Source organism: Anoplophora glabripennis, unplaced genomic scaffold (assembly GCF_000390285.2).
Source record: "Anoplophora glabripennis isolate ALB-LARVAE unplaced genomic scaffold, Agla_2.0 scaffold306, whole genome shotgun sequence".
Taxonomy (NCBI): Eukaryota; Metazoa; Arthropoda; class Insecta; order Coleoptera; family Cerambycidae; genus Anoplophora; species Anoplophora glabripennis.
In genome coordinates this window covers 70,157-95,157 of record NW_019417798.1, presented here as the reverse complement: position 1 = coordinate 95,157, position 25,001 = coordinate 70,157, and the positions used below count along the sequence as shown (strand labels likewise).

General features: G+C 33.1%; 3 protein-coding genes across 8 annotated transcripts in view; 2 read left to right on the top strand and 1 right to left on the bottom strand.

Moving 5' to 3' along the window:
• The first annotated feature begins 1,036 nt into the window (after positions 1-1,036).
• Positions 1,037-6,944, top strand: LOC108909275 (arginyl-tRNA--protein transferase 1). Of its 4 annotated transcripts, XM_018713569.1 has the most exons (9): positions 1,037-1,091; positions 1,212-1,368; positions 1,429-1,555; positions 1,609-1,889; positions 2,001-2,242; positions 2,544-2,705; positions 3,552-3,701; positions 4,955-5,139; positions 5,243-6,944. In XM_018713569.1, exons 2-9 carry the CDS (start codon positions 1,266-1,268, stop codon positions 5,640-5,642), a joined length of 1,650 nt encoding a protein of 549 aa, XP_018569085.1. In that variant the 5' UTR covers positions 1,037-1,091; positions 1,212-1,265; the 3' UTR covers positions 5,643-6,944. The 4 variants fall into 4 exon arrangements, with proteins under 4 accessions (XP_018569085.1, XP_018569084.1, XP_018569088.1 ...); XM_018713568.1 differs by having other exon boundaries at positions 1,065-1,368; XM_018713572.1 differs by lacking the exon at positions 2,544-2,705 and having other exon boundaries at positions 1,066-1,368.
• Positions 6,945-9,457: 2,513 nt separating this feature from the next.
• Positions 9,458-19,635, bottom strand: LOC108909266 (sorting nexin-8). 3 transcript variants are annotated; one of them, XM_018713553.2, is made up of 10 exons: positions 19,379-19,635; positions 18,757-19,022; positions 18,584-18,701; positions 18,267-18,524; positions 17,545-17,815; positions 17,230-17,467; positions 16,928-17,172; positions 15,200-15,416; positions 14,956-15,144; positions 9,458-10,339 (listed from the first exon to the last, which is right to left on the bottom strand). In XM_018713553.2, the coding sequence occupies exons 3-10, from the start codon at positions 18,603-18,605 to the stop codon at positions 10,250-10,252; spliced, it is 1,530 nt and encodes a 509-aa protein (XP_018569069.1). In that variant the 5' UTR covers positions 18,606-18,701; positions 18,757-19,022; positions 19,379-19,635; the 3' UTR covers positions 9,458-10,249. The 3 variants fall into 3 exon arrangements, with proteins under 3 accessions (XP_018569069.1, XP_018569071.1, XP_018569070.1); XM_018713555.2 differs by having other exon boundaries at positions 18,584-18,695; XM_018713554.2 differs by having other exon boundaries at positions 18,584-19,016.
• A 3,033-nt stretch (positions 19,636-22,668) lies between these two features.
• Positions 22,669-25,001, top strand: part of LOC108909268 (prostaglandin reductase 1) — a 12,135-nt gene continuing 9,802 nt past the window's right edge. The window contains exon 1 of the mRNA XM_018713557.2: positions 22,669-23,002. Within this exon, the coding sequence (XP_018569073.1) occupies positions 22,828-23,002 (175 nt within the window). The 5' untranslated portion in view covers positions 22,669-22,827. The remainder of the gene's footprint in view (positions 23,003-25,001) is intronic.

The following is a 25,001-nucleotide window of genomic DNA, read 5'->3' as shown; positions in this document are numbered from 1 at the left end:
TGTGTGTGTGTGTGTGTGTGTGTGTGTGTGTGTGTGTGTGTGTGCGCGTGTGTGTGTGGGTGGGTGGGTGTGTAAGTGTTAGTCGTGTGGGGATGCCCCCTTACGGGGGCGTACGTGTCTTTTGGTGTATTTGTCTGTCTGGTATATTGTTTGTCGGGGGTCGCAATTTTAAAGAAATGTATTTTAAAGTAATGCAAATAACTGATAAATAAGTTAAAACTTACCTGGGCATAACCCCGGGACAGGTACCTGAACAAAGATGTCGGCGGCCTCTATGCTTAGCCGGGGATTAGGTCGGTGATTAAAAGGAAAGAAAGGGACTCCCTCCAGGCAGCCCCAACAAAGGCAGGCAGATCCCGCTCGCTGCAACCACCTCACCCCACAAACAAGCACGTCCGCTCAGCTCGGCCGCTCGCACTGAACTGCGTATAACGAACAACATATATTTTGTGCTCGGCTTCAACGAACGCTGATAAAATACTCCGATTGACTTGGAGTACGTCAAGCAGACACAACGAACAGGACTAAAGATCTTGGGTTGCTATTCTCATCCTTTTTGGTAGGTGTTGGTTTACGGGTTGGTTGATCGTTGTTCTATGGCATAGAATTAGAATGCTGACGAGTGACGACTGACGACAACCAAACCAGCAACCAGCTGACACTAGTGATGGGCATAATCGACTAATTTTGATAATCGAGTTATCGGTAATCGAGTCCTTCTAATAATCGAGTGATCACTCGAGATACGAGATATTGGTCGTTTTCATCCCAGCGGCGCACAAATATGTTTGTATTAGTCATATATTATTTATAAGCGTAGCTAAAAAAAAAAAGCTCACGCACTTCAAGACCTAACCACTTTTTCGTTTTATCCTAAAAAAAAGGTTACGCAATCAGTGACTATTTGCAGTATGCACTAACATTTTGGGGTGCAACTGTAGGGTAATAATCACTCGAGTGGTGGGAGTAAACATCTCGAGATATCTCGAGTGATCTCAATAATCGAGTACCACTCGATTTTTCACTCGAAATCTCCCATCACTAGCTGACACTACTGACAGTTTTGTTTTTCGATGAAAATATGAACAAAGGTGATTCCCTTCATTTCTGTATTAACATTAGTAATTCTTATATCAATTAATAATTTAGATTCTTATACAGTACATGCACAAAAATTTGTTAAACATAACATGTGGTTCGACTTATTTTAGGGGTTATCTAATAAGGTCAAAATCAAATTTACTTCTATGTGATATAATAAAGAAATGAATTCACCATTAAGAAACAAAAGTATAGTTTATTGGTACCCTGACAGAGAAAAACATAGATGTGGTTACTGTAAGAACGAATATGGCAGCATTTCACATGGTAAGTAAATGTAAAATAAATCTAAACAAATTTAGACCAAAGCATGATTTTTTTTACTAGGGATGTGGTCCGAAACACTAACAGTTGAAGACTACCAAAATTTAATAGACAGAGGATGGCGTAGATCAGGAAAATATTGCTATAAACCGATTATGTACGAAACATGCTGTCCTCAATATACGATCAAGTACGTTTACGGTTAATTATTGCTTAAACTCTCTATATCCTTGACTATTTCAGATGTGATGCCTTAAATTTTTCAGTAAGTAAATCTCAGAAAAAAGTAATTAAAAAGTTTAACAAGTATCTCGAAGATGGTATTTTAATTAAAAATGTTGAACCAGAAACACAAAATAGTGACAGACCTGATACCTCTGGGATATTTATTAGAGATAGACCCAATATTAATTTTAGTAAAATCAATAAGAGTCCAAGTGAAGTAGAAACTAATGTAAGCTGTGATTTGTCTACAGTTGAACCACACTGTAATAAAAATAGTAAAACCGAAAGCACAGCAAATGGCAAGTAATAAGAATAACACATTATTTAAGTTCTTTTTGACGTAGTATTGAAAATATGTTAATTATTTTTTTTATTAGTAAAAATAGGTATAAAAAGTGTCGACTTTACAGATCCATCACAAAATAAATCCATGTCACAACAAAATAATTTCAAGTGTACATATAAAGAAGGAGTTGGGGCAGATTTAAACAGACCACCGTGTAAAAAAGCGAAATTGTTGAGACTTGAGAGAAAAAAAGAAAAACTTTTGGAACATGGATTAAGCATGGAGAAAAAGCAACCTGTACAAGCACAAAAATCTATTGAGGATTTTCTGGAAGATGTTTCACAGAGTTCCAAACACAAATTAAGGGTATGTTGAATTAAAAAAAAACACAATCTTCAACGATTGGTTGAAGTTTTATGATCCTTATTTATCTAAAAATTAGTTGGCCACTGACTGTAGTTGTGCCCCCATCATTACACAAAAAAATACTTGAAACAGTTCTTGGTCGTTTTTTCATATACAGTCTGTCTAAAAACTAAATTCAAAATCAGCTGCATCACTATATTAAATATTTTGGATCTATCAATAAAATAGTAATACTCTAAATTTTATCTAACGATAAGACAGACTGCCTACACGATTACTGATATAGTTATTCTTTTCTCAGCTAGAATTAGTTCCGACTAGCGAACCTGATATTAAATGGGAAAGGGTCAAAGAAGTTGAATATGAATTGTATAGAAAATATCAGATGATTGTACACAACGATCCTCCATCAAAATTGTCCATGAAGAGCTTTCATAGATTTTTGGTTAGTTCTCCGTTACAGGTATTTGAAATGTTTTTTTTTTCTCTAAATTATTTTATAAATTTATGAAAAGCAGAGTAAAAGAATAACTATCTGATGCTGTATTTTAAGGGGTTTTAACTTAAAATTATTTTTTTTATATAAACTTTTTTTTAAGCACAATATGTGAAGTTCCATTTTTATACCTGGTGTTTCAGAGTTGAAGTAACAAGAGTCTAAGTGCGATTCCGCTCAGCAAAATATGTAAAAATGTTCATATGAACATGGGGCTGCAAATACTTCGTATCCGAGATACAGGGTGTTAATTTTTTTTTAAATTAAGTTTAAAAAAAAACACTAGGTAGCTGAATTGAGAGAAATTTTTATGGTTTATTAAAACAATTATCATATATTAACTGGACCAAGATTTGACCCAGCGAGCAAGTCTTTTTTTTTTTGTAGAAAAGAAAATTACCCTGTAGTTTTTTTACGGTTTTTATGTAATATTCACTAAATTTTTAAAGGGTTAATCTGAATATGTGTTTCATAAAATCCAAAAAAAAATTACACGGCGGTGATATTTCTTGCTGCCCCTGAAAATTTTGGTCCAGTTGATGTACGATAACTAATTGTTTTAATAAACCATCAAATTTCATTCCCATCGGCTAAAGCAGTTTTTTAAATAACTTCATTTTAAAAAAAATTAACATCTTGTATCTCAAAAACGAAGCGCTTGCGGACCCAAGTTCGTATGAACTTTTTTACATATTTTTCTGAGGGGAATTTCCCTAAGGCTTTTGTCACTTCAACTCTGAGACACCCGGCACATATATTTTTCTGGTAAGACTGTTAGACTTAGTAAAAATAAAAGTATATTAATTATTATAGATTACCCTAGAGAGGATGTCACAAAACCATGAATTTTTTGCCGTAAGTGCAGAGCTTTTTGAAAAATATCAAATGATCATTCATAATGAGAGTAAAGAGGACTCCGATCCAGATCAGTTTTACAGTTTTCTTGTCCAAACACCATTGGAGGTATATTTTACTCTGCTTTGGGGTTTTACTAAATGTCACATGGTTGTTATTAAGCTTTTTTAACTTTTAGTTTACTGGACTCCAATATAGCATATAATTGTTTTAAAAGCTTAGCCTTTTTAGCTAATTCAAAAAAATTCTTAACGTTATCATTGCCATGAATACAGGGTGAGTCAGATTTATTGTAAGACCAGAGAGAATGTGAGAGTGCCTCTCACATCAATTTTGATTTATTTTTATTGAAATACAAGACAAGTTTGGTGGAATATGTTGTCATATCTATTTTTTTTACATACCAGAAGGTAGAGACAGATTTTCAGAGTTCTTCCTATGGAAGACTTTTGTCAGCCATATATTTTAAATTGAAATAAATTTTTTAAATTTATATAAAATTAAAAATAATTTTAAATTGCACAACTAAACGGAAATTTAGGTGAAGCGGTGCATCACCTAACGAGCTGCCATTGGTACCAAAATGTATATATAATTTGTGAACAGGTGAAGAGCCACTTTTCCATATCAAGACATCAGGATGAATCAATGAATATTTTTATAAGAGTATGCACATTAGGAAACCGTCTGAAAGATATGCTAACTAAAATAATAACCGAAAATCTACCACTACCGCCTAGTTTATTAGCAATATCATGAAAAGCATAAATGGAATTTACAGTATTCAGTGGAATAGAAATTCTGAAGCTCTTGGTGGTATTGACTCACTGTATCTGTCACTGGTTAACATATTTCGAGTCAATTTAGCAACATTTCTAATTAGATAAATCAGTGACAAGTTTCATCAGTCTAAGTACATCAAACGTCCTCGGAGATATTTTAGAATGTGTAATATTTTTTTCCAACTTGAACGTCCTCTGATTCGAAAACTAAGCAAACTACAGCCCATGTTCGTATGCAACTTTTTGCTTAAAATAATTTGCTGTATTATATGATGACGTTACCCAATTAAAACCTGAAACACCCTGTATAACTAAAAATCCAGTAAAACATTCGCTAAAAAATGCATGAAGTCGGGAACCTAAAAATCTCCTTTGGAAAAATTTAACATTTTGACAATTATTATGTTATTAATTTCCTATCTCACATTTTTTTTAGGACACTTACTAGTTTGACTGTTTAATACGCACAGGTAACCAATTTTAGAGACTGCACCTTAACCTAACCTAACCTGCAAGTTTTTTCAGCTAGCTTTGTATCAGGTTTATTTCAGTAAAATTATTACATCTATTCAATTCTAGCCTGTTGATTTTCCCAGAGGAGTGGACGGTCCGGGCTACGGTTCCTTTCATCAGCAGTATTGGATAGACGACAAATTAATAGCAGTGGGCGTAATAGATATTTTACCGAGATGTGTCAGTTCCGTTTATTTCTTTTACGATCCCGATTACAGAAACCTTACTTTAGGAACGTACGGATCACTAAGGTTAGCATCTGTGGCTTTTCGACACGTATGAAACGGTGAAGATTTAAATACCAATAAAACCTTAATGCCTAGCGAGTTCTTGTATTAACCTTGTCTTTTCTAGAGAGGTACAACTTGTGAGATCTCTACATGAAAAGATCCCGGAACTGAGCAGTTACTACATGGGATTCTACATACACTCTTGCCAGAAAATGAGGTACAAAGGAAAACTAGTCCCGTCATTTTTGCTCTGTCCTGAAACGTACCATTGGATCCCTATCGAAAAGTGCCTGGATAGATTAGATGCCAGTAAGTATTCGAGATTGGAGGAAGATATCGATGGGGTAGATGAAAATTTTCCAAAGCCGAGAGATATCGATGAAATTTTGATTCTATACAACTACAAATTGATGCACTTTAAGCAGTATAAGAGGCACCTTAGTGAGGAGCAGAATGTATTTACCGATATAGGTTTGTTGATAGGTAAAAAATGCACGAAGACTCTCATATTTTGTGTGAATTAGAAAGATTATTAAAATTTTATCGAAATAGCAGATAAGCTGTCCCTATTCAATTGTAATGTACGAGGATTGCCTTTTATATTTCAGGAATAGAAAACAAAAAAAAAGTTAATCATCGTATATGTTTTTCAAAATATTCTCTATGAAGATCAATACACTTTTGCATGCGCTTGAACCAATTTTCAAAGCACTTTTTCCATTCCGATTGAGGTACCTCCAAAACATGCATTTTGAAGCATCAAGCGTTGAAAAACGTTGACGTCATAATTTATTTTTGATGTCATTGGATGCCAAATCAGGGCTGAATGGTGGATGACTCAACAATCAACTTTTTTAGTTCTTAAAAAGTCTTGTTTAAATTGATGTATGAGAGTTTGCATTGTCCTGGTGGAGAATGATGCTTCTGGTGGCTGGTTTCCCTTATTTTTCCGAAGACTTCTGGCAAACAAATGGTTGTGTACCATTATACCATATACCACATTTTGAAGCATCAAGCATCGAAAAACGTTGACGTCATAATTTATTTTTGGTGTGCGGGAGTGCGGGTATAAAAAAAGTCATTGGGTGCCAAATCAGGGCTGTATGGTAGATGACTCATCAATCAACTTTTTCAGTTCTCAAAAAGTCTCTTGTTTGAATCGATGTATTAGGGTTTGCATTGTCCTTGTGGAGAATGATGCGTCTTTGGTGGCTGGTTCATCAATCAAGTTTTTCAGTTCTCAAAAAGCCTTGTTTGAATCGATGTATGAGAGTTTGCATTATCCTGGTGGAAAATGGTTCGTCTTTGGTGGCTGGTTTCCCTTATTTTTCCGAAAACTTCTGGCAAACAAATGGTTGTGTACCATTATACCGTATACCACCAGTGGTTTTGGTCGAATTAAGTTCATCGATGCACTGCTTTTGAGATAATCCACGTTGAAAGTTGTAAAAAATAATGTTACAGAAATGTTCATATTTAATTCCATTTTTTAGCTGAGATGAATTTTTCAAGTCAGTGTAAAGAACACAAATAACGCCTGTACATCAAAATGTTCTGAGTAAGTATACCGACAAAATGTTCAACTTTACGATAGGTGACGTCGGTTGTCGGAAGGCAGCGCCAGGATCGTCCATTCCCGAAACATAAAAGGCAACCCTCGTAAGAATGAAAATTATATGGTTATATTTTTAGAATTTATTTTAAAAAAGTTATATTAATGATTAATAAATTAATTAATCAATTAAAAACCCAAACCATTATTTTGAATGTTTTAATAAAAATTTTAATGGAGCATTATTTCTGTTTTGAAAACAGCTGGTATTGTTTGAGTTGATGGCTTATAGTATTATGTAATTTTAATTAAAAATATAAAGTAACCAAAAACTGTATTTTTTTATATAAACCAATTCGGTGAACAAGGGATGTTGATAATAAATCGGTTTCCAAATTTTTTAGAATATACTTCTCTGGGATTCCTCCAATAAAGAAAATGGTTTACTCAAAAAAGGATTGCTTCTGTTTTGTCTTAAAATGCTTTTAAATGTTTAAAAATGTGATGTGAACTTGACGTGAATTTATTTACGTGTAAATGACCATCCTTAATTCAATCGCAAGTAGCACAGCAAGTATGAATGTGTTTTTGGTGTGGGTGAGATATTTTATAAAGTCTTTCTCTTTAAATGCCATGCTACTCAATGCCTACTGTTTAAAGTATTACTTTGTATATACTGGCAAAGAGTGACCTACTAATTTATAAGTGTTATGAAGGCACGTCTTGTTTTCACATTAGGGAATATTGACAACTGCGTGCATAGAATACCATAAAATACATTTATAACTTTTTGAATTTTGTGCTTAATACTTAAAAATAATTAGCGTAATAAAAAAAAATCGCTAAAATTCATATCGAGCAATGTGATGTCGTGGTGATTAACACGAGGTACTAAGCTGTCCACCAATACACAATTCAGTTGGTATCTGGAATTTGACCGTATTGGAGTGTATATTGCGTACCACTATTTCCTTTTTTGAGGTGTTTTTCAGCGAATAAAAATTACTTTGCTTTTTGGTAAGCACCTAAATTATTTTTAATACGTATGATTACTTGGACGCCGTGAATCTTTGGGTACTTTAATTACATATTTTTCAAATTCATAATTTGACTAAAAGTTAAGTTCCTGTTTTAAGAGATTCATAATTACTAAAATTCGAGCTAAAATTTAAGCACAACACTATCTTCGTACTACAAAATCGATACATTTTGTTTTATTTATTTAAAAAACTAGAAAACAATCATCTTGACTTAATAATAATAATAATAGTTGTTTACATTTTTTCCATAGGACAAGTCTGCTGCGTGCACGTGGTATGCATCAGCTGTGTATAGCATTTGGTTAAGTGCTGTTGTCACGTTGTGATGAAACTCCCAATATTAATATTCACTGTATTTTGAAAACTTAATCTTATGCCTCTTCTTATATCCAACTTCTTTGTTCATTTATGATTATGCTATCTCATGCTGAAGTAATGGCAGTCAAACTTCCCACACCCTGTAGATAAAAATGAATAAGTAATGTCATTCTGTAGTGGGTTAGGACTTTAATGACATTTTTACTAAAATTTTGTGCACACTTACCTCCAATCATTGAGTGAGAAATAGTACTATTTCCTCACTAAACGCTGCAATGCCGAATTGCCTGACAAAGGAGACGCAATGGAAAAACATAGCCCAAATGAACAGAAATTCTGGCACGCTCTTCAACTAAATCTTATATACCCGACAGCGACACCTTTTCTTGCTAATCGCGGTTTTAATCCGTGTAAATCACCATGTAATAATTATCAATTATAATTATTTCGCCGACACCCACAATAGCTGGCCATTTTACAAATTTGAAACAAAAACTCGTATCAGAAATGCTCCTTTTCCCATGAGGCGACGTTTTTCAGCAACCAATAGTATTATCCTGACGTCTTTCAGTGTCCGAAAATAATATTTATGTATTTAAAATGGTTATTTATTAACGTGCATATCTATAGATATATAGGATGTTTGTAAATAAGTGCGAAATATTTTAGGGGATAGTTGCCGAAGTTATTTTGTAAAAAAAAAGTTTATATAAACGTAGGTCGAAATATGCTTCGTTTCCGAGATACAGTGTTTAAATTTTTATTTATTTTCATTTTATTTCAAACAGAAATTCGATAATGTATCGGTAGAAATTAAAAATATACAACTTGCAATAAAATGTTTTATTTTTTTCCTCAAAAACGGTGCATTCTAAGAAAAAAATTGGAGAGACCAATTTCATTCATAATTGATGACAGATTTCTAAAAAAATATCAAAACAGGAAAAAGTCAGTGGCGTCCCATTTTTTTTATTAAATAGGTTTGTGGCATTCTCGCACGAACGTTCCTGGTGCAAGTAGAAATATTCAGATCATGTCAAAAAATGCTCATTTATCCCTCCAAAGCGTTTTTCAAATTTCGAGTCAATATCTTTAAAACTGAAATAATTGATAAAAATTAATAAAATAAATTAAAATTTAATGTCTATCTCGGAAACGAACCATATTTCGACCTATGTTTATATGAACTTTTTTTCACAAAATAACTTCGGCAATCACCCCCTAAAATATTTCGCAGTTATTTACAAACACCCTGTATACCTAATAAAATGAAAACAACAGTACACTTACCTTGAAAATTATAGCAAAACAAAATGAAGGATTCTTATGGCAACAGCTAGGAATCGGCAGCGATGAAGACTAAGTCAACTTTATTTAAAATTTATGCAGTTTTTCTCATTAACGCTAACAAATAACTAAATAACTGTCGTTATTTGAATTTTTTATTAACTACAATAACAATGATATAAATTTACAATTTTTAGTTCGAATATATCACATAGTTACAATAAACGATAATAGGAATATTTCAGAATAAGGCACGCTGGTAACAAAAACCTAACACCATATTAAATAACGTTTAAAACATGTAAATAAATATACCATATATAATATCGATTAAAAGGGAATGTAAAAAGTACGATTAAAACGAAATTAAAGCATTGGAGAGTTAACTGGAGAGTTAGGAAAATTTTATATGCAAGTTTAATATGTCCATATGATTCTTTACGCAGTTATTTAAAAAAAAAATGTTAATGTGTTTTACATTAATTATTTTTTTATATTAATGGCAGAAACTATTTTAGGATAAAATTTAGAAAAATTTCCAAAATGGGATACCGTACAATTTCATATACAATTCTAATTCGTTTTTTTAATATTTTCTCCATACTATCCAATATTACATTACTTAACATAAAATGTTTATAGTTACTTGAACACACTTAAGAAATTAGAGAAAATAATTATTCGAAAGTAGAAAATAAAATATACTTTTAATAAGACTGTAGCCATAACGTAGTGTGATATTTAAACTGCTACCCGGGTAATAATCACTTATCGAATATATCAGAATAGGTTTGTTGGGAAAATATAAATAAGTTAAAATAAGCCCCATCCCAACCGATTAGAAATATGAAATGCAGATTTTTTTTTTGTTTTTTTTTTATACACTTGTTTCCTTTTACATATATACTTCATAAAATATGAACCACCACTACCACTAGGCACTCCTTTTCCCTGCGTTATTCGAACAAACATCAGGAGAACGTTGTTGAGCAAAAGGTTGAACTCGTTCCCAAATATCACGGAGCTAAAAACAGAAATGCTTTCCTGTAAATAATCAGTAATACTCCAAATTGAAGATAATGATTATCAAGTTTATAAAGCAATCAATACTAACGAGCGTTCAAATAAAAACGTGGTCGAAGTTGGCTCTGACACATTGGACGTAGGCGAGTAGCTTATAGCGACCAACTTAACCTCATTTCTCAACGAGCTGTATAGCAGCTGTCAGTTTCAATAACGTTAATGACTATATAACTTTATTTTAAAGAATAATCATGATAACAATAACATACAATTAAAGGAGCTGCGGAAAGTGTCCCCCTCCTTGTTATAACAATAAATTAAAGCAGCTGCTGAAACTGTCCCCCTCCTTGTTCCAAGCACTTTTCACACCTGTTCCTCAAAGAATTAAAGACATTTTCTAAGATGCTCGGGGTATTGTTAATTTCATGAATCTTGTCTATAAGTTGAGCCTGCAGATGGTTTAAATCAGGAATAGGCAGTTCAAAAATAGTGTTTTTAAGGTAAGGCCACAAAAAGAAATCACATGGCGTAATATCACATGACCTCGGTGGAAATTCATGTTCAGCATTGAGACTTATTAGTCGATTTTGGAAAACTTCCCTCAACATATTCATCGTCTCGCCTGCCGTATGTGCCCTTGCGCCATCTTGTTGAAAATAAAAGTTTGTAATTTCGTTTTCTTCCAGCTGGTTAACAAAAGGAGCGATAATTTCTTCTCTATACCTTTGCGCAGTAAGAGTACCATTAAAAAAAATAGGTCCATAAATCCTCCTTCGATTGAGAGCACACCAAACTCCAATTTTTTGAGCGTGTAGAGGGACCTCGACAAAAAAGTTATCTTGTTTTTCAGAAGACCACATTCTCATATTCTGTAAGTTTACGTAACCACTTAAAAGAAACCAGGCTTCATCAGAAAAAAAGGTGATATTATGAAGTTCGCCGTAGTTTAAAAACCATTCACAAAATACAGCCCGTCGCGGAAAATCAACTTCATGAAGTTCTTGCTGACAAGTTAAATGATAGGAGAACAAACGCAAATCTTTTTTTAACACTGTGTGGCAGGTACCGACTGATACTCCCACCATTTGTGATAAAACACGTACAGAAGTTCTTGGTACATTTTCCATTATTTGTTGGACATTTTCTTTTAATTCTTCAGTCCGCTTTTTAGGTCGGGTCGGCCGCTTCCTTCTTTTCTTGTTACATTGCCCGTTTCATGAAAAACATTAACATGACGCTGAACTGCACTTTGAAAAATTTTGTACTCAACAACGCCGGGAAATTGATTTTGAAATTCTATGAAACATTCCTCAATAGAATACTTCCATATTCCATCAATCTTGCGTCCATTTCTAAAGTAGGACTCTATGATAAAACACTTTTTGTTCTTGAGAAAACACCATTTTAAACGCTTTTTAAAACGAAAATATTCAAATTGATAGCGGCGATATAGCGCTTTGACAGATGACGTTTAAGTTCATTTGCTATACGCTACGCCCTACGTCCAAATTTTCAGAACCAACTTGACCACGTTTTTATTTGAACGCTCGTTATATATATTTTATTACTCGTTCTCATATTTTTACTTTGTCGTAAAGGTATAAATGAAAAAAGTTCTATCCAATGAAATCAAACAATTTTCTTTGTTACCAAAAATCAAAGCAAAAATATTCTCCCTGTTGGTATTGCGGGAAAAAACTATTGTATGGGCTACAGATTGAAACAAATAAGTTTGCATCTAATAATAAGATAGCTCCGACCACAAATTCACACTGAACATGGGAAGAAAAATTCTCCAGAACCTGTCTAGAATTCTTGTCATTCTAATGTAGGCCAGAGATTAATACAATCGAAGCTCCTTATTGGCGGGGGATATGTTCCGAAAATATACCGCGAATATGGAATGGCATTTTATATGGAAATATAGGGGATACGTTCCACTGTTGCAAAATAATAAAAAAATATAATAAAAGTAATTTACTGAGATAAATTTTAACAATATTAATTATTATTATCAGGTTTAAGCAATGGTTTAAAGGATTTAGTGATTTTTTCTTGTTTTGCAACTAATAAAAGGCCTTGGATTAATATTCAGCTGTGGCATTATCAATTTGCTTCCACAGACAGATCAATTGAAATCACAAAGCTCATTTGCCATCCGTAAACATTCACTCAGGTTTTTTAAGTTTAATGTCACATTTATCAAAGGCCATAGTGGCACGTGTGAGCAAGCAGTGACTTTTGTTAAAGGACTGGTTCATGACACTAAAATTTGTTTGTTTATAAATATTTAATATTTTGATACCTATTTGTTTATTTTGACAAATAAATACACATTATTCTAAAAATACAATCTGTATCGTTAGTTTTGGATTCGCGAATACATAATTTTTCACACGTGAATATGGGAAGTGGTTACAATCTTTTGGTCCGCGAATACGGGAACCGCGAATAAGGAGCTTTGACTGTTCATAAAAATAACAACTTTAGAAAGATTTTACTATTTCCACATTTTACTTAAAATTACTTCTTCAGGTGAATTGAGAATGGGAATACAACCATTACATTGCCGCACTATGGTACGAAATGCCTAAAAGCTGGCCAAAAATTAAAATTTATTCCAAATTGTACAAAAGTGGGTATACTGGGGTTTTTGACCCAACTGATTACAAATTTGATATTAAAATTGAAAAATTCAAAATGGCGGATCCAATATGGCGATTAAATTTTAAAAAAGTCAATTAAACTGACAAAAATAGGTGTTTCGGGGTTTTTGACAACATTGATTACGAATTTCATATTGAAATTGAAGAATTCAAAATGGCGGATCCAATATGGCGATTAAATTTTAAAAAGTCAATTAAACTGACAAAAATAGGTGTTTCGGGGTTTTTGACAACATTGATTACGAATTTCATATTGAAATTGAAAAATTTAAAATGGCGGATCCAATATGGCGGACGAAATTTGACAAAAGTGAAATAAACTAACGAAAGTGGATATTGGGGTTTTTAACCACACTGATTATGCTAAAATTCAATTTATTGTAAAGCAGACAAATTACAATTCTTAAAAATTTGTCATTGATCACGTTATTCTGTTGAAAATTGTTGAAAGTCACGGGCTCAGAATTAAAGCTTTCTTTAATCTTATTTGTTACTCAAATTTTAATACGCATAAATGAATACTTGAGTGTTTTGAGTTTGGAACTTAGAAGATCTGATCAGGTCAAAGGGACCTCGGATTCGGATTAAGCGACCCCAAAAACATTGGTTTACTTTGTTGGCAATTGATTTTCTACATGTGACCTTGAATTGATCTAAACGCAGACTTGATCGCATCAAACGCACACCGGATTCGGATTTACCGCCCCGAAAAACGTATAGATATGGAGGTTTACTTTGTTGGCAAATGATTGTCTACATTTGACCTTGAACTGACCTTAACGCAGACCTGATCGGATCAAACACACCGGTTTCGGATTCAGTGACCCCAAAAACATAGATACCAGGGTCCTGTCTTTCAAATTCCACTTTTTTTTGTGGAGCTTTGAATTGACAAAATTAGATTCCTGAAATTATAAAATCATTATGCATCGACTATCCTTTTCTGTCATACTCGAGTATTCTTTCTCTTTATTTACTTATTGCCCTTTACTATTCCATTTATATGTATTTTTCCAAACATTATTTTTACTTATTTTATAATAAGTGCAATACTCTTTTCACTTTTTGTTCGACATTAACGAAATAATTGAATTACAATTCATTGCAACTTTTGCTTTATTCATATCGTAAAATTGAAAGCCCAGACGTTTTTTTCATAATATTATAGTAAATTGATCATAGATTACGGGTCAATAAGTAATTTAGCCTTATGGTGCCTTATATAACTTTTAAGTTCACTTTTGAAAGATTTTCGTAATAAATTTAAGCATTATTTGTCATAAACAATAATGAAAATAAGTGGACAATGAATAATTTATAATGTTGAAATACTTTACATACCTCCTGGAACAACATCCATTTTATTACGACTTTATCAGAACAATAAATAAATTTTTACATCACAATAAGGTTACTTCGACTTCAAATTCTAGCTCCAGTATAAACAGCAAACTGTTTCCACCGGTCAATTTGAATAGCCCAACTATCTCTATTGCCAACCTGATACTTAAAAAATTCCAAATAGAAACTTTTTTTTCATTTTTGGCCAGCTTTTAGGCATTTCGTATCATGGTGTGCCGTTTCAAAATGTAAATGGTTTGTATTTTTTATATTACATTAGTGAGACGGAGCCCAGAACTTTGTTTGTTTGCTCGTCTAGGGGGTGGTAAAATATTAAAAACAAGGGTGGTTCCGAGTTTAGATGGGGTAGAACTTTCTTCCGGCATAAAGTTGAAAATCCTGATGAAAATATTTAAGTAATATTTTACCACCCCTAGATGAGCAAACAAAAAAAAGGGGTGGTTCCGAGTTGCTCCTAGATGCAACTTGACAACATATTCGAAATTTTTGAGAACACGATCGTTTAAAGTATAATATGAAACCAATTTTCCAAAGTGCGTTAAATTTGATACAACATGCATTTAAATTTCTGTAATCTTGGAATTCTTACCTCCGAAAGCGATTTCACTTTGAGGGCTACGAAGTTATTGAAAATTGAGCTGAGTGTTCCCAAATAAGCATACACTAGCAGAGTTTCAATGTGCAGACAGTACAAACTGAAATCCGATCTTAACTCCATGTTGGTTATGACGCTTTCTTGAGTCAGCATCTTAGATTCCAATTTTTCAACACTTTCTGCCTGTAATGGAAAAGATTTAAAAGCTTGTGCTTCCCATTTGCATCATTTAGCTTACATCAGTGCCCCTGATAACCCCTTGGATCTTTCGTTTTTTCAAAGAGAGCAGTTTCGAGAGAGCCACAGTGTGGTCATGGTGAAGGCCTTTTTCTAACCTCTCACATAGTTCTTTGTGAGCAATTAGAATGTCTAAGAGAAGGCCCAATCTCTCACATACCGAAAGCTGCTCCGTATCAGCGTGTTGTGAAGATTTCACAGATAGAGATTGTATTTCCCTGAAAATTATTCTGATTAGGGTATACAGGTTGTACATCAATCTGGAAAATTGTAAATTTTATAGATCTGCAAATATAAAATTTATCTTTTAGGTATTTAATTTTTTATATCTGAAGTGTCCTTAATGAATATCACATCAATTGAATGGTAAATTTGCTACTGTGACATCATATGTTATTTTGTTGACTGAAGTTAAGTTTATTTTTGCTTATAAGAAAATGTCTTTAATCAACTAAAATTAATAATAATAAATTTTTCGATAAATATGGGAATTGTTGGCCAAAATCTAATAACACTCAATTCTTTTACTGGAAAAAGCAATAACTTTGTTTCTTCAGTTTCTTTTTTTTAATTGTGACATTTTTACTTATATATATTTTTAACTAGAGCAGATATTCACCATCATTATAAATGGAGTTGATAATTTTTCCCCAAAAAAAGTTCTTAATAATTCAGTTGGAAATATATTTATTGATTTTTTTGTAAAGCATTGGGGCAAAAGCGTTTAACACACAGTATTACATTACAGTTAACAATTTATTTGCATATGTCAGGACTGGTAAATTATCTTCTTTTCAAAAAAAAAAAATGAAATACTGAAAATATCACATAGCCGTTCTTGTTCGGAAGTGTTGCCCTACGTCGCACGCCATGTTCTCATTCATGGTTCTGTTGTGATGTTTGAACTTATTTTTATTTCATGTGAGCCACTTTCTATCTAGAAAGTGGCTCACATTATTTTTCCGTTTTTTTATTTGTTTCTGAGGGCATGGATTCCTTTCGTTCAGATTATGAAATTTTAATTAAAAAACGTAATTTTAAATACACTTTATCATACACAATTAGGTCAGCTTAGTTACTAATTTTGTGGTAATGATAAAGGATAAGTGAGTCCGGTCCGAACCTTTAACGGTGAAGCATCGCTCGTCATAGCAGATTATATTGGCTTTATTTTATTTCAGTGTCGAGGAACATTAGGGGCGGCTCTGACAAATTGATATGAAAAGAATTCGCTAACTTTCTTAGTTTTTTTTAAGAAGAATTCGTTAGCATTGCAATTTTTACTGTAGAGGCATAATAAAAAGAATTCATAGTGTATGACCAATGTGGGAAGTATAACGAATATAGAAATAATTGCGATTGTGTAAATTGGAAACGGACAAGAAGTGAAGCCAGGCAGTTGTCAATGTCGATCATCTGAGGTAGGCTCTGGCGACGGGCTCAGCTAAGTGACTCCATGATAGTGTGTACTGTTCCGCTACTTGCACTTTCAATGGGTCATGCATTTGGGCCCAGGATTAGAACATTAGGATTAACGAACCTCAAAAACATTGTTTTTAGTGGTCATTCTATAATTTTATAAATAATCATATTTTAAATATTTACATTTGAGATTTACAAAAAATTCATTAAAAAATGGATAGCAAACTTGAAGATATTAAAAAATTTTATTTTTAAAATTTGTTACATATCCTAATTATTGTTGTGTATTAACTTTTTTTCAACATACCTTGAGAAGAAGCCGAATCCTCTCTGAATTTCACCCCAATTTTCGATGAAATCTTGACCGTGTGTGATGTTCAGTGTACTCAGCGCTTTTAGCTGTGAACCGAAATCTTCCAAATCCCTCCCAGAGGCATTTTGCCGTTCCACATCAGATTCGCACAAGTGCTTCAGTTTGCCAATAATATTGACAAGGGTACGGATATTTTGCGAATTCGCAGCTATTTGACCATGGTCTGATGGCAACAAATCCTGGAAAGTTAGTAGAAATTATAAGTATCATACTATTTTTGAGAATAATAAAAATACCTTAGCAATAGCTGCAATATCCGACGTCATGAACTCATCGGGAACCCTTCGGAAAATTTCCTTGATACGATGCTGAAATTCAGGTCCTTGGTCAGTCAGGAAATACTGAACCAACGAATCCTGGCATATCACCGGGTGCCTACAAACCAATGTCAACCATCTGTGCAGCCCCCTTCTTCTAGATTCTAAAAAATGTGCATCAGATACAATTTTTTTGGGTGGAAGAGATGGAACTAACCTAGAAATAATGCAAAAAATAAAAATTATAGATTCCTGCAAATCTCTTTATTATTATAATCCAAACTGCTCACATACCTATAAGGAAATCGATTAAGTAACAATTCGTGTAAAGCGACGAAGTCGTTATATCTCCTGGTAACTTTACTGTTAAATCTCTTTGAGGTAACGATATATTCGGAGTATTTCAGAAACAATCCTTTCTTCTCAGGTACAAGATGAATATTTATAATATCTGTTTGGACAATGGCGCCATAATTAAATCCTACTGCGTCTCTTTGTTTCATGTTAAGTTGAATTTTGAGATTCTTTACAGGAGTTAAGTCGCTGATTCCAGGTGAAGGGTACTCTAAAACGTCCAAATGCCAAGAATCAAATACATGAACATTTACTATTTATAATAAAAGTGGTTATTATGACTGCAATAAAAATAATTATCTAGAAGAATTTCAGTTGCACTCAATAATATGTTATATGTTATTTATTATTACATGATGTATTTAATTACAGATGTTATATTTGGAATTTACCCAACTCGTAAAAAGACGAAAATATTTTAAAATAAATATGTCTGAACCTACTTGACTAAATTAACAAGATACACAACTTAAATGAGTCAATATTTAACTTGACCACATCAAGAAAAGTACCTAGATGATTCATATTCATCCAGATTGGTATTTCAATTTCTTAGAACTACTCTTCTATCAGTTTTGTATTTTAACTAAGTTCTTTATACATACATTTAAGACATTTTGACATCAATCAAATAATTATATACTGTAATTCAATAATCTTACCTGCTTCTACACAGTTATCAAACAGTTTGTCAGATAACTGTTTGCCTTGCTGGGCATATGCTACAAGTACGAGTGTTTTGTAAAGATTTGTTCTATTGATATGTCCCTGAGGTGTTCCTACTAGGTCCCATATTGTTCTAAGCTGTTCGGTTGAAAGCATACAGTGTGAAAGTAAACACTGATACACTTCCCTGTGAATAGGTTCCCCATCGTTTGAGCAAATGTCGAAAATCTCTCTATACAATGGAGGGATGGCTGCTGCAATATGGAACAAAACTGCATCTACTTCTACTATTAAATTATTACAAAATATATACCTGAACTTAAATCTGTTGTCATTTTTGGTGTAATATCCACAACATATTCGCAACATCCAGATCAAAATAACTGTCTACTTCCATATCATGATACTGCGGAATTTCAACAAAACTGCAACTAGTAAATATTATTTGTTAAGTCACGCATTCAAGTGGGTGGCTGATAAACAAACCGGATATTCTAATTACTGTCAGGGGACATCATTTAATCGCTGTTATTTATAAATTCTTATGACCATAACCTCCCTATGTAAACATTGGACGCTTCGTTGGCAAGATGGCAAGTGACAAGTGTCAAATTTAGGCCAGTTTTAACAAAGCAACATGTGACTACTAACCATGTGACCAAAAGGAGAATATACCGTTTTTTCGCGATGCACAAATGCTATGCCCCTATTTAATAACGCTTCAAATAGTCCATTTCAAAAATTTTCTGAAACTTAAAATGCATTATTTTGTTTTTATTTCCAAATTATTATAAAATAGCCATTACATTTCTTTATATTCAGAATTAAATCTAAAAATAATTAATGTTCACAAAACTATTAAAAAAACAGAAAAATTATAAGAAAAACAATCTCTATCTGCATTTCAATGAAAAAAAAAATCAATCAAAAGCTACAAGAGTAAAAATATGAAAAATACTCATTAGGTTTTACGCCACTGTTTAAACACACAAATTTGAAAAGCCCAGTAGGTATTTCCCAATAACTATTATAAATTATCTTCAATTCATTATTCACAATTTTATTTTTGTAAAAAATATATTAACTCTTTTAAAATTGTAAGGCTTACCTCGTCAGTCTAGATCTCACAAAGGTTTGATTCAGAGCATAAGACCATTTGAACGAGTTTTTTACTGTACAGAAAGAAAGATACGAGAAAAATCTTTAAGTCACGACAGATTTTCGATGTCTTTTAGTTTTTGAACTATATAAAAAATTTTAAAATTTAAATATTTTCAGTAATTTTAGTGGCGACTTGGACTTTTTACTGAAATGTTGAGACTTGATTGAGACTATATGTTAAACATTAAGGATTTACACTTTACAAGCTTAGATCAAATGACTTAATACTTTACATTCATCTGAATACTCTCTGCTATATAGTACGGTATCATATTTTTTTCTGTTTTGCGCGCTTATCTCCCTGTGGTCAGGTCAACGTCAGAGGTTAAATTTTTGATAGATTTTCATGCATTAGTGGAAATTACTTATTTTTTTAAATAAGAATTAATTAAAGCATACAAATTTATGATTAGAAATTCTCTAATACTGTATATTTATATATTTTCACGATATATTCTGGTTAGTAAGGTAAGACGAAATGAAACAGAAACAGTAACTCGAAGTCTGGAGTATTTTTTTAATCACGAAAAAACCTATCCTTTACGTAGAATTCAGTGGCGTACTTATTTTTTTGTAATTCGTGTGGTTTTCGACTTAAAATACTTTTTTAAATGGAACCTACATATAGTCGGTTTTGGTCTAGTTAAAAATAGGTATTTTATTGTGCTTTTCAAAAATTTGTACGTTTTAGATAGTCTGTGATAGTTATTTCAAAGTGTACTATATTTACGCATAGTAAAAAGAATATACCAAAATACTGTTGAAGCAGTATATTTCCTCATATTTCCCGAATTGTCACTGCTCACCTAAATGAGCATTACCCTGGTCGCTGGATCGGTCAAGGTGGGCCACACAATTGGCCAGCTAGGTCTCCAGACCTCAATCCGTTAGATTACAACATGTGGGGTTGGATGAAGGATTTGGTTTATCAAGAGAAAGTAGAAACACGCGAAGCTCTAATCCAAAGAATTGTTAATGCTGCAACGCAAATTAAAAAAACGCGAATATTAGAAATGCATCGCGAGCAATTCACAGGCGTGCTGACAAATGTGTTGAAGTAGGAGGTGGAATTTTCGAAAACCTTTTAAATTAAGAATGTGTGTATCACTATTACCGATGTTCTAAAAATAAAAATGAAAATTAATTTCCATTATTTTATTTTCAAATTCGTGTAGCTCAATAAGTAAAGCAAATCGGAGACATGTTTATATAAACTTTTTTTCTAGAAATAACCCACGGAACAACCTCTATTAGTGCCGGGAGAACTTCATGAAACACCCGGTATAAGTGTGCCAAATTTGAAAAGAATTACTTGACTAAACAAGATTTTTTATTATTTATTTTTTTATCACCACAAAAAAACAAAGAATTAATTAATGAGCCCTTGCGCCAAATGTCAAGGGTTTTTTTATATATGTATAAGTCTGTTTACTATTTATTTTACTTTGATTTAGTGTAGTTATTTTGACAATATAGGTATCCAACAAATTAATTAACTTGACTGTTGTTGTCACTGGCAGTTGTTGTTACAACTATTGTTGTCACAGCATTTTCAGTTTTTTTTTTACTGTTTACATTTTTGACCTTACTGACATGACTTATTGAGATAAGTATGAAAAACTTCAGATGCCTATTTCTCATTTATTTTTCAATTGAAGAGAGTTATGTACTAATACTTTTTTGTTCACAATACTTTCTTCTTTTAAAATATGTAAATATATACAGGGTGGTTTCATAAAAAAACATGTTTTTTAAAAAATTACGAAAACGCGATGCTCAATTGTTTTTTCGATTCCACCATTAGAATCAATAGAAAAACTGCAACTAGTATGTATACATTGCTTTTTCCATCGCGACACTTAGGCCTTATTAGGCCCCTTGTACACCCCCCTTTCATTACTCGAGTACCATTCTATTACTACACGGGTGGCTTGGTGGCAGTTTCGTACAATTTTTTATGTATGAAAGCATGGTCTTGAGTTACAGAGATTTATTGCTCTATTCTCACTACTATTTTATCGGGGACCATACGCAGGCGGAAGGTGTTGAGCGACGCAGGCCTCTGGTAGGCTGCCGCAACCACATCCTGAGCCTGCCTTAGGTCACCCATCGAAGTTCCAGCCTGCGTCCGCGATTATACCTCGCCCGATCGAAATCCATCGGCCAAGACACCCGGCTAGGCGGTTCCCAAATGCTACTAGTTTGCTAATTTAATCGATTTCGTATCTCCAATAATAACGGAATTAGCAATAGTGCGCCGATAAGTGTGGACACCCTGTATATACTCCATTAGGAATTTCAATAAATATTTATTTACCATTACAATGGTACCTACCTATCTATAAAATAGTGTCTTAACCGGTGTAGAAACGAAAACCTAAATTATGTAGGTCTATCTTGATATGATGACTTTTGACAGAATTACGAATCATCACGTTCCTTTTGTCAAATTAGTCCAGTTAAGATTATGTAAGAAAACTAAAATTTATCCAAGACAATTTGTAAAAGGAAAACAGTTGTTATCTTTAAATTCGCGGACTTATACTCCGCGGTCGAAATTATAGATAGTGACTAATCGCTAGCTTTTGGACTAGTAAGGGGGATGAAGCGTGCCGGGAACGAAAATCCATTGGCGTGTCTGCGTAAAAGGCAACAAGATATAGCGAATTTTGAAAAAATGTAATAAAACATAACATCTAATATTTTTTACGGTTTGCTATAACAGGCACTTTGCTCCATTTTAATTATTACAGCAATTTAAAACGTTCCAATTGTGTTTTTTTAATTTATAAATTTATTATAGCCATGGAATTAGACCCCTCGTCTACGCTTATGCTATGGCGTTTCTCAGGACGGGTTAAATCAAGTCCGTTTTACACCCACTAAAAAAGCATTTCCCTATTCCCTACCAAGTGCAAAAGACAGAGATAGAATATAGATCGACGTTCAGACGTCGTACCGTATAAAAATCATTTTATATTTTACACGCATTATGGTAATAGTGTTTTTATATTGTCTTAGTCACTCTTTATAATTTCGACCGCGGAGTATAACTAACTGCGTCAATTACCCATAAGGTTTGCACGCACTCAATCGGACGATAAACAATATTTATGGATTACATAAAATAGAAAATATATATATATATATATATATATTATTAGTTTTTATGTTCGCATATGGTTCACTTCAGGTGTGCTCTGGCTGTAATGTGATGAACCTTAGAATAACGTGTCATGTTTTATCTTTGTGTTATTGCTTCGATAAATACAAACAGATAATAGTTGGCACTCAACTTGTGTACAACATCCAAATTTTTCAGTAATTGATAAGATACAAAATCTTGTTTTTATGTAATATTATCGCACACCGATTAAGTAAAATAAGTTAGATTAAATGAATAACATTCGAATGTTTCTTTCGAAAACAAGCGTAAAAATGGCAAGGGCGTTCGGAGATGCGCGGCCAATTAACGCCAAAGTTTTTACTTTTGTTAAACAATTCGACGGATTTCCAAAAGAAACCGATTTGAAGTTAGTGGAGGAGGAACTTCCGCCGCTGAAGAACGGAGGTAAATAAATTATTTATCATGTCCTACATTTATTTTGTAGGTAGAGCTTGTTTTTTCGGTGCGTAAAGAACGCGTAGATATACAGGGTGAGTCGTTAATAATGGTACACAGACAGCTTAATGGCAGATTGTTAACATCAAAATATAGCGATTGAGTCAAACATGCCTTCGTCAATTGTTGCTCCTTTTCATACTAGAGGGTGTTGAAGTTGAAAAAATATTTTCAATTTTTTGCTATATTTTGAGTATGCACGGACCGATTGTTTTGAAAATTTGTAGTTTTACGCCTTTTGAGGTGGCAAATACGAATATGCAAACAGTGTTGGAGTCACGTCTAGGGGGCGCTAGTTATACTGTCCTATCAATGTAAAAATATGTCTAACTTTTTGTATTTTACAATTTTGAATTTTTTAACTAGAAATTACTGAACTACGTTCGGTTCTAAATAAAAAATATATACTTGTTACAAATCGATAAACTCAACTGTTTTCTAGATACAGTCGTTTTAAAGTTTTGAGATTCGGCAGGAATTAAATTAGAAAATTAGAAGGTCATAAGATACCAAGCCTGAATTAACAATAAAGACGTTTGCAACTAAACATATTTTTATGCATATCTTGACAAATTATTAATCATAAAAGATTCTCAAGGCAACCACCAGCGACTTCAATGTATTTATTTAAATGTTGTTTGATAATATGAATTCTTGAATATTTGTCCACAGCTGTTCTTGACTATTAATAATGTCTTTGTAAACTAGAAATTTAATATAGCCCCAAAAGAAAAACCCAGCGGATTTAAATCTGGGCTACGTGCAGGCCAAGGTACTTCGCTACCGTATCCAATCCAATAGTGCGGGAAATTTCTATTAAGGTATTCTCTTACTTCTCGGGTATAATGTTCTGTCAATTTATTGTCAATGCCTACTACTTTGGAAAAAATTATGTTTTAATTTAATTCCCGCCGAATCTCAAAAATATAAAACGTCTGTATCTCGAAAACGATTGAGTTTATCGATTTGTTACAAGTACATTTTTTTTATTTGGAATTGAACGTAATTCAATAATTTCTAGTTAAAAAATTCAAAATTGTAAAATACAAAAAGTTAAACAAATTTTTACATTGATAGGACAGTATAATTAGCGCCCCCTAGACGTGACCTCAACACTGTTCATATACAGCGTGGTAAAAAAGTTCTGCATAAAATTCATATTTTCGTTAAACAATTTTTTTTTCGAAAAATGGTGAGACCCATCGATTTTTATTTGTTCCAGGGCACCTTGTTATGTGTAAAAATTTTTTTTTCGATAATCCACTTACGGCAGCGATGACATAATTTTTTTTTAAATGACAACGCGTATTTTTTTCGTTCGAAATTGATAACAGTGATAATTATCTAAACAACGGTGTGAAAATTTCGATGTCTTACATAACAATTTTTTTTAGAAAAATGCACCTTAAGTTCTTTATAAGTGATAATTGTTTACTTACACTATTAATGGCTCCGAAAAGGACAAAGTTGACAAAATTACATTTCAAACGAGTAAAATTACACTAATGTTTGTGTAAGTCTAGCGAAATTGTTCGAATTGCCCACCCTGTACCATTTGGCATTGTCCTAAGCGTGTGTAAACGCCGTCTACACTTCGTTCAAGCATTCCCGGGTCGATTTGATTTATTTCAAAACGAATACGGTTTTTAAGTTCTTCCAAATCACCTGGTCTGTTTGTGTACACACGCGATTTCAAATAGCCCCACAAAAAAAAGTCTAGAGGTGTTAAATCAGGCGAACGCGGAGGCCACTCGATTGTTCCGCGTCGCCCGATCCACCGGCCAGTAAACGTGTTATTCAAGTACTCCCGTACTTGCACTCCATAATGGGGCGGTGCACCATCCTGCTGAAACCAAATTCTTTCCTCAGGAATATCAGGATCCTCGTTGTTCGGGAATAACTCTGCTAAGCTTGGGACCAAATCGAACCGCAGGAAATCCAAATAGCG

Excerpts from the sequence above, each read along its gene's own strand:
- LOC108909275 (XM_018713569.1), top strand. The coding sequence starts at position 1,266 with ATGAATTCACCATTAAGAAACAAAAGTATAGTTTATTGGTACCCTGAC. Across the intron at positions 1,556-1,608 it reads TGTCCTCAATATACGATCAA|ATGTGATGCCTTAAATTTTT; the intron begins GTACGTTTACGG and ends TGACTATTTCAG. Across the intron at positions 2,243-2,543 it reads GTTCCAAACACAAATTAAGG|CTAGAATTAGTTCCGACTAG; the intron begins GTATGTTGAATT and ends TTCTTTTCTCAG.
- LOC108909266 (XM_018713553.2), bottom strand. The coding sequence starts at position 18,605 with ATGACAACAGATTTAAGTTCAG. Across the intron at positions 18,525-18,583 it reads GACAACAGATTTAAGTTCAG|CAGCCATCCCTCCATTGTAT; the intron begins GTATATATTTTG and ends TCCATATTGCAG. Across the intron at positions 15,145-15,199 it reads GGGTTATCAGGGGCACTGAT|GCAGAAAGTGTTGAAAAATT; the intron begins GTAAGCTAAATG and ends TTTCCATTACAG.